Source organism: Scardinius erythrophthalmus, assembly GCF_964197995.2.
Source record: "Scardinius erythrophthalmus genome assembly, chromosome: 20".
Lineage (NCBI taxonomy): Eukaryota > Metazoa > Chordata > Actinopteri > Cypriniformes > Leuciscidae > Scardinius > Scardinius erythrophthalmus.
Genome location: NC_138240.1, coordinates 12,706,971 through 12,716,394, shown reverse-complemented (window position 1 = coordinate 12,716,394; position 9,424 = coordinate 12,706,971). Strand labels below are relative to the sequence as shown.

At 35.5% G+C, this 9,424-nt stretch overlaps 2 protein-coding genes across 2 annotated transcripts; one reads left to right on the top strand and one right to left on the bottom strand.

Moving 5' to 3' along the window:
• Positions 1–718: 718 nt before the first annotated feature.
• On the top strand, positions 719–1,208 carry smim1 (small integral membrane protein 1; the record flags this gene model as incomplete). Its single annotated transcript, XM_081348597.1, has 2 exons — positions 719–810; positions 1,085–1,208. The coding sequence occupies 2 exons, from the start codon at positions 719–721 to the stop codon at positions 1,206–1,208; spliced, it is 216 nt and encodes a 71-aa protein (XP_081204723.1).
• A 2,261-nt stretch (positions 1,209–3,469) lies between these two features.
• Positions 3,470–9,216, bottom strand: lrrc47 (leucine rich repeat containing 47). The gene is made up of 7 exons (XM_081348521.1): positions 8,361–9,216; positions 7,163–7,630; positions 6,924–7,040; positions 6,085–6,200; positions 5,567–5,669; positions 5,172–5,261; positions 3,470–4,128 (listed from the first exon to the last, which is right to left on the bottom strand). Exons 1-7 carry the CDS (start codon positions 8,940–8,942, stop codon positions 3,907–3,909), a joined length of 1,698 nt encoding a protein of 565 aa, XP_081204647.1. The 5' UTR covers positions 8,943–9,216; the 3' UTR covers positions 3,470–3,906.
• Between the last annotated feature and the right edge of the window lie 208 nt (positions 9,217–9,424).

Below are 9,424 nucleotides of genomic sequence, written 5' to 3'. Positions count from 1 at the left end.
TGTATTAAATTCTGCAGGGATTTCATAAGATTTAACTTATATAAAGATAAGTTGATGCTTTTAATAAAATATTTATTTATTTAATAATATGACTCACTAGTTCTTCACAATAATAAGACTTCACTTAGGCAACAAGACAAGTTTATTTTTATGAACCAAGACAGCAGTTTAGGGATTTCATTTATGACGGGCTGTGAGCAAAGGTTAGCCAAATGTCCTCCTGGACCCACTCTGCTCTTAGGACTGACACGCATAAGACAGTGTGAGAGACTAAAGATTTGATGACTTCCCAGTTGATGTCCTGAGAACGTGTGAGTATTCAAATTAGGCTTTGATCGGCAGACAGATTTGCAAATAGAGCAGAATCATTCTATCAATATTTTGATTGTAACATTAATGTGATGCAGTATAAACTTTAGGAACTTGGGGGAAAACAACCACAACTCTTTAAGAGGGAAACACTGAAGCTGTATATACTTCTCCATGTAATGGACCTCAGCCACTAACATAACATGATTCATATTATTCATTAACTCTTCCTTAACATTGATAACTGAACTGCTGAATGATTTCCAAGACACAGCCAAGCCCATTACCTGAAAGTAAACTTGAAATGATTTTATGTCTCAAAGTAGCAGGGCAAGTTTGCTAGTATAGCTTCTCCTTTTCATTTACTTTCTTTTTTAGCTGACTTTGAGGAGCAGAAAGCTGGAAGGAAATGGAGTCCAATGAAGCCAGTGTTCAGTACAACCGCTGGAGCGAAGACAACATGAATATGCCAGTACCGCAGTCACAGTCCAGACTGACTGGGTGAGAATCCACTATATAGGATTTTCAGTGAACTGAAAAATAAACAAGTCAAGTCAAGTATATTTGTATAGCGCTTTTCACAGTACAGATTGTATCAAAGCAGCTTCACAGTATTAAATTAAAGTAATACAACAAGGTTTGTTTCTAGTGAAATTTATTGATTGATCAAATTAAATTAAATATTCCCAAAATATCCCCAACAGTGTTAAAGCAAAGCTTCATAAGTTGTTATTGGATTCAATCAGATAATTCATGTCTCATCTGTGCCCTATAGACTCTATAACAGTCTGTGTACTGGACGGCTGGGTATCGCGCTGAAAGCGACAGCATCTTTGACCGTGATGGTAGTTATATACATAGTTGGATACATCACAGGATACTACGTTCACAGATGCTGATGAGGACACTCCATGTATCTTGAAGGAACTGGATATTGAAAAAAAATCTAAATCTGGCTCTTATTGGAAACATGAATTATGCCCATAAAGGAAACATTTTAAGAGTTTACCAACATTTATCAATATTTTTTGGGAATGTGTCATTCTGCAACACAGACAAATGCATTACATTTATTTTAACTCAATATATTGAATATAAAAAATAAACAAAAATCAAATAAATAAAATTCTTCAATCAAAAAAAAGTTTTTTTTTAATGTCAGTGATCTCATTTTTTAAAAGAACATCAAAGGAGTCGCAACAGATATATTCAGCTATTATGGCAATATAAAAAATTCTAAAGCTATAAAAAAAAGAAAATGAGGTTCAATTTGTTAACATTATTTAATCCAGAGTATTTATTAATCTACAGTAATATTACTTCCTATTCAAAAATTAGAAGCCAGTAAGACATTTTTAAAGAAATTAATAGTTTTAGCAAAGCATTGAATTGATTGCTGTTCTTTTTAACTTTTATTCATAAAAAAATCATGAATTTTTTTTTCCATAAAAAATCTAGCAGCACAACTGTTTTCAACATTGATAATAACAATAATAAATGTTTCATGAGCACAAAATCAGCATATTAGAATGATTTCTGAAGGACCATCTGAAAATTCAGCTTTGCCATCACTAAATTAAATATAAAATATATATAGGCCTATATATATATATATATAAAAAATTAACAATTTAAATTGTAATTATATTTCACAATATTACCATTTTACTGTATTTTTGATCAAATAAATGTATCCTTGTGAAAACTGACTTTCAAAAACACTAAAAAGTCTTACTGACCCCAAACTTTTTTTTTTTAAATAATGATCATGACACCTAATGGATTAACTGTTGTTAACTAACTAAACATTATTTTACACTGTTAACAATTAACATTACACATAGACATCAGTCCTGGTCATAGATGATTTTAATAGTATCCACATCCTGCTCTTCTAGTGTCTGATCAATAATCTCATCTTTTAATGGAGAAAACAAGCTTGCATTTACTTTGACGATCCACGCTGTGATCCTTTGGTTAGTGTAATACTCGTCCTCCTGATTGTCTATCATTTCATTCGCGTCCTTCTCATTTTCCATCTCAATAGCCGAATCTGAGAGCGTCAGCACAGGTCTGCCCTTAGATACACTCGCAGAGTCCTTCATCCCTTCTGTCATCGCTTCTCTCTCACTGGCATTGACATTACTGGGCTCTACACCCAGAAATCCATCCTGTAGCTGCCCTGCTGATGGATCAGAAATCGTCAAGCTGTTCTGTCTCGGTTCTTGGTTTTGAACCAGCACTCTCTCATTTAAGACAGCCAGCCCGTTGCAGATCAGCTGACATCCTTGCTTTTGTCTGCTGAACAATGCCTTGTCCATCTTTATGCTGGTGGACAAGATATTGGCTTTCTTCTCCTGACATTCTACCTCCCAGCTTGGCACACAGTTTTTTGTACAATACATGGAGATGGTAGACATTCTTGGGCTGTATATTGGAGGCAGTGAGCTACTCTTTACCAAAGTCCTGCCATCGTTCCCCTTCGGCATTAAAATCTTCATAGTTTTGCAGGATTGATCTTTACCATTGCCAGCCAAATTCCCTCCTAATGATAAATGGTAGGATCCCTTTGTTCCAATCAACTCCAGACAAATAGGCACAGTTGGGCTGGAGGTCTTCAACGTCTCAAGCTTATGGAAATTCTCTTGGATACCATGAGTTTTGTTATATCCACTCTTCCATCTTCTCCTGTGGTCCCAATTGTCATTCTTCTGGTCACTCTGGGTCATTTTCATTTCTTTTTAATAAGACCGTAGCAAAATAGTCTGCTGTCAATGTCATGTGGCATGATGGACTGTCCCGTGAGACAGAGCCCTGCTTGCATCTCTTATAGACAGCTCCGACTTACTCTCCTCCTCTTTACATTTCCTGAGTCCACCAGTCATCTGATCTGTAACCAAACCCGGAGCATTCATCTGCTCCACGGGCACAAACATACACAGGATGACAACAATGCTAAGTGTTTACTAAAAATGTTTGAATACGTGCATTTTTAAAATGGTTAATGCTAACCTTACTACTAACTAGTTTGATGCAGATGTTTTCCTTCGGACTAAAATTCCTTACGGAAAGTCAACCTAAGTGCATAAACATGATATAGGAAGATTTATTTCACTGTATAATTCTATAACTCACCCAAAAATTCAGCGAAACAAGGGAAGATGAAAAAAAGGGATGTTTATTTTATCGACAAGGGCAAAATAATTAATATTAAATCATATTAGAAGTATAAATCTGTGTTCCATAAACACAAAAGCTTGTATTATTTTGTATATGTATATTTTATTTGCATAAAGTGCAGTGAAACTTAAAAGTATGGAAGCCTGTTACCACCTCATAGTAGAACATGTAAATGAAGGATAAAGTATAAAAAAGGAAATTAAGTCACATTGTGATATATGAAGTCAGAATCGTTTTTATTTTTTTCAGTGCTGAGGTGGAAACAGAAATACAAAAGATACCTTAGGGAGTGTAAATGAAAACCACTACATACAATATTTAAATTAATATTTTAGTTTAATTAGAGATAATTATTGAATTTTATGGGATCAATGCATTACAAAATTACAAAGAAAAAACATTAACCGCTGAATTTAGTTATCGGATGACTGATAAATTACTGAGGTCAGACATCAGGTCGGTTTTTGATGGGTAGACCACTTTAAGGTTTCCTTCTACATCAAAGACCTTCACTTGTAAAACAGTCAGCTCAGGGGAGGCCGGGTTCTCCGCGGGACGATCTGAAATCACATCCGTCTCTTCGTCCGAGTCCACTTCATCCTTTATGTCAAAGCTTAATTTATTAAGCTCTGCCATTTTCTGAAAAAGAAACAAGAATAGTCAGAAAAAATTCATGATTATTACTGCTGTTTTCCGTTGTAAACTTTCATAGCTTGCAAAAATGCAACAATGAATGCTTAAAGGAAAATGCTTTTTTAGTGTGCAAGTGCCTTAGGTGCTTTAGTGTAGGAAACTATGTGAAATTTAAACAGCAGAACACATTTAAACATGCATTTAAACAGCAGAGTATATAGTAATAGCATAATTGTCAATTGAATGCAATGACAAAGCTCGATAACTGATTTAATGTCACTGAAAGTGTGTTCATTCAGAGAGTCTTATGTTGTCTTATAGTAAAATATTCAGTAGTTATTTGAGCTGTCGTAAAAAAAGAATGTACGAAAGTGGGACAGGTCATTTGTATCATGGAGGAAATCTCACAGCTGCAATCTAAACCAAATCCTTGGTTTTATCTTCCATGTCACGTTTCACGGATTTCCATTAAGTCAGGTAAAAAACAAAACAAAAAAAACCCTATAATTTAGGAACATTAATTAAACTAAAAGGACAACTTGAATAATAAAATCAGCAGCAGTCAGGGGCTCTGAAATTGCATTTTGTGATGGTGCAATGCCTCCGAGACACTGTACACCAAGTGTGTGTGTCTCAGCAGAAAGATGAGCTCATTTCTTCCACAAGGGTATCAGCATTCAAAAGCTGTGCATTCAAATAGCATAACAGCGCTGATCCAATCCTGCACTCTTACAGGGCAGACTCAAATCAGAGCCCTTACTGTAGAGCAGGTCAAATAGTTCATATAAAAAAAAATATTATTTACAGCAGAGCAATTCTAGTAGAAATCCATATGATCAGACAAAAGAACAAAACAATAAAAAAAATCATCATCTCTATTACAGAGACTACTGGACTGATATTGATATTGATAAAGGATTGATTTAGTTGTGCATATTTGTGATACAATTTATATTATGTTAATATGTGAATAAAATAAACACAAACTGCTAAATTAAATATATTTAAAAAATAATAAATCAAAATAAAACACTATAGTTGTATCTTACTATTATCAGTGCATCCATAACATCTTTACAGATCTGCAGACTGGTGGAGCTCGTCACTTCTAAAAACAGCTCTTGTGTGGTTTTCTTTATCTGCAGAGACAGAAGTTTATTAAAAACGCTGTTTGGCAAAAAAATATTTTAATAAATAATAATCAAACAAGACATTTGTCATAGTTAATTTGCATTGATAAGAATGTATGAATATATCACTGGTTACAAATTTTATATTATTTTTGTTATGACACTTATGAAGTCCTTCTTGAGAAGAAATAGTAATAATCATAAAAAAACCCTGCATAAAGCCATAAAATCAGTCAAGTCTGATTAGGCTGTCCACCTTCATCATCAAGACCTGAAATAACCTTGGCATATTTCACTTAATTGACATAAATTACCTTAGTCCTCTCACTGTTTGTGATTGGTGGAAATGACACCACGTGATCATCTGCGTCAACCAAGCAGGGGTAGAGATCTTTTCCATCAAGGAGTTGAAGGTATCTGGGGGTGAAAAATTAAAAGTTGGGAATACGTCCATGGAATGCTGAATAATAAATAACGCTGAATAATGAGCTCAGTATTTGCACTTAGTGTTCTGTGTAGCCAATGCAATTAAATGGATGAAATTACACCAATTACCCACAACAACATAATAGGTGTCTGACAAACGAGGGATATTTTTCGGATCACTTAGAAAGGACTCAGATAGTAAACAATACATTTAGGGAGCATAACATAGTTCCTATTTTCTACAATTGGAAATAATGTCACATTTATAAGTTTCCCACAAAACCTTTTGTATTCTTTTGCTTGAGAGATTGTGCCCCCTAATGTTTCAATCTGATAATCATTATAATATTAAATAATCACAGCAATTAATATTAGACAATCAGGAATGTAATGCACATCTTCTTACTTGTGGAGTCCTGAAACGTTCTGTCGCTTTTTCTGTTTTCTCTGTTCATCTGCTTCCTGTTGAAGATGCTTCAGCAAGTCAGATGCCTTTATCTCCTTACGACCCAGAGGAACTATCTACACATTTCCAAAATAAAACAATTCACATATGACAATATTATCAAAGTACTGTGCTGTAGGTATGTTTACATGGTGGTAATATTTCAATGAAAATTTGTCATTAATAATTTCATTATGTAGTAAGTAAACATTTTATAAACCCAAAAGGGATTCAAGGATGTGCTATATTATGAATCTAGTCAGAGTTTTTGTCACTCTATTTATATTTCTGTCAATAAACAGTATCTCTTAGCTTATTGCTTAAGCCTGTTCTCTAGCGTATAAACGAAACCATCAATTACGAGAATGAAGCCACGTAACACATCCTATTGTCCTACTCCCTGTGGCCTCTTAGAGAGGTGCCGAATTCACTGTCAACACAAAAGAAACAACAGCGAGAAAAAGGACTGTTCATTTATTATTAAAAACTGAGGATTATGGGACTTCTCTGTGCCATTAGTCAGCTGGTGGCTTTGAAACCAGATTCCCACCATTCATAAAAACTGTATCGACAACGGTTATCAAATATTCATTGTTCCTTCATTGTTTGACTGTTATGCAACTAGTGGAGATGCTCTGATTGACGAGTTACGCAACAAACTAGAGAGACGTGAAAGATCAAGACTGTTTAATTGTGTTGAATTAAAGATTTATTCTAAATGTGAATAAGAATATTAGGTATAAATCATAACATGTTAAGCAAAAAAAGATACACAAAGAGTGATAAAATGCCTTAGATACCTTTAGTGTATCTGGTGACCTGGCGTCATACGTCAGAGGAGCCTTTAGTAAGCCCAGGTCATGAGTTGCGATGGTTGCCGTTGTCCTTTTGGCACAAATCTCATCATGAAGTTTGGTCTGCAGACAGGATGGTAAAACATTAATATTTATAGAAGCTGACATAAAATGAATCAAAAACAGACAGACAGAGAGAATACAATATGTTTGATGGCTGAGATATTTGCTGTAACTTGTGTCACCTGAGCAACTAGAAACCGCTTGAGTGAATTTCCTTGTCTGAGGTTCATGCCTTTCACAATACAGCACACTATGTATGGCCGGACATCCTTAATGCCTGCGGAAACTTTCACCGTAACAGCTGTGGGCGCTTCGGATACGTGCAGAACTCTCACAACCATCCGATTAAGCTCATCCACTTCCTCTGCCTCTTTTTTGCCTCTCTGCTTTGCAGCGCTTTTCTTCTTGGAGACGTTACGGCCAGCGTCGGCCTTCTCTCCCGCCTCTCCATCCTGCTGCTTGCCTTTGCCTTTTCCCCTCCCTCCTGCCCTCAGGTAGTCTAGGACGGATTTGGTCTGGCAACCATTCACCATCTTCTCAAGCCTTTTATCCTTCAGCTTGTTCCCTTTAAAATTGGTCTCTTTCAGCTTGGAGCAGTCGGCCAACTCGAACGGAAGCTCTTGGAGCTTGTTGCTGGAGAGATCCAAAACCTGAGATAGGAGAAAGTGGGATATACGAGAAGATGATGGAGGAATTCAACACTGGCATTTTAAATAATATTATTGCATATTAATATACAGTAATAGCCAAATATTCCAGAGACCACTAGTGAAATGTTTGCATCTTCTATTACTTTCTAATTTATTAATTTAGATATTTTAAATGAGTTACAAATTATAATTCTATTTTATATATATATATATATATTTTTTAAATCCCCTAAATATTTCTAAATAACAATAATATTTTTTTTTAATCTGTGTATATAATATACCACCTAAAATCTTTACAATTAGTTTGGGGGAAAAAACTAAATAAAAAATAAAATACAAATAATATATATTTTTTTAAAACACAAAACTGATTACTTATTGAATTTAAAAGGTCTAAAAGTCTGAGACCAACAGTGGAATGCTTCCATTTACACATTACAAATTATTGGCCTATTATCAGAGAGAAAAAAAAAATATAATATTTTAAGTACATTATACATCACATACAATCTTTAGAATTACTTCTAAAAATCACAACTGATTATTGATATTTACTGAACACTAATGGTTAAAAATTACACCCATTTAACATTATTTTCTAGTTTAATAAAAAAAAAAATTCATTACAAATTGTAGGCCTATTATCTAGGGCTGGGGTAAACTGTAATTCTATTTCAATTCTAAGACTATTATTTTCAAGTGGATTTCTCTAATAAATGAAACACACCTTCAGTGCAGCCAGCTTATGAACGTCACTGCTCAGCTCCTCTATGGCGTTTTCTGATGCAATAATACTGCTGAGGAGCTCCAGGTTGGAGCACCATAAGTCTTCTGGGAGCCGTGAGAGCGCATTTTTGGACACATTGATGCTGGCGAGCTTCACACACTTGCTCAGACCATCCGGCAGAGCAGTGATGCTATTGCAGCTGACATTTAAAGTCTTGAGCTCGCTCAATGCACAGATCTCCTCGGGCAGAGCCTGCAGCTGGTTGACTGACAGATCCAGGACTTTGATCGCCTTCAGATCACCGATGCTTTTTGGGACTGAAGTGAGCTTGTTCCTGCAGAGGATCAGACTCTGTAGATGTGACAGATGTCTGATGTTCTCGTGGATCTCATGTAAACTGGGACATTGACTGATCTCCAGGTAGTTTAGCAGCGAAAGAGAATAAAGTCGCGGGTGAAGTCCGCAGCTATCCTGGATCTTTTTGTCAACCGCTGAACCTTGAAGCACCAACTCACGTCTGTTCTCCTTTTCTGCTTTTTCTATTTCTGGCCAAATAGCCAAAGAGCTGTTTTCATCAGCCATGCTGTTCAGTGTAACCCGGAACGTGAATATAACCCGGAAGCGCTCATCTAGGTGCCAGTTTTTCACACATTTTCTTTTAAAGTTAAATCAACGTTATACGTCTTGTATTGGATTTTTTTAAGGAAATTTTCATATTACATATTTTTTTATAGTTAAACCTTACACGCTGTTTTAAGAGAATACATCTCCTTCTAGACTAATTCTAAAAGAACTACAAGTAACAGCATCCCGTTCTGCATGACAGCCAGCTGGAGTTTTGATTCACCCAAGTGACTCGAATCTTTTGAATCTGTTCATTTAAAATATTTGTTCACTGACTTTTCGGGTTACGCCAGTAGGTGGCGAAGTGATTTTTTTTTTTTTTTTGTATGTCTCTGTGTTCGTGTTGGGTTGGGTCTATGGCGTTAACACAATGAATACTCAATGGGATATACGTACGGCAAACAGGGTAGAACTTAGTGAACAAAAGTACTGTACATTGA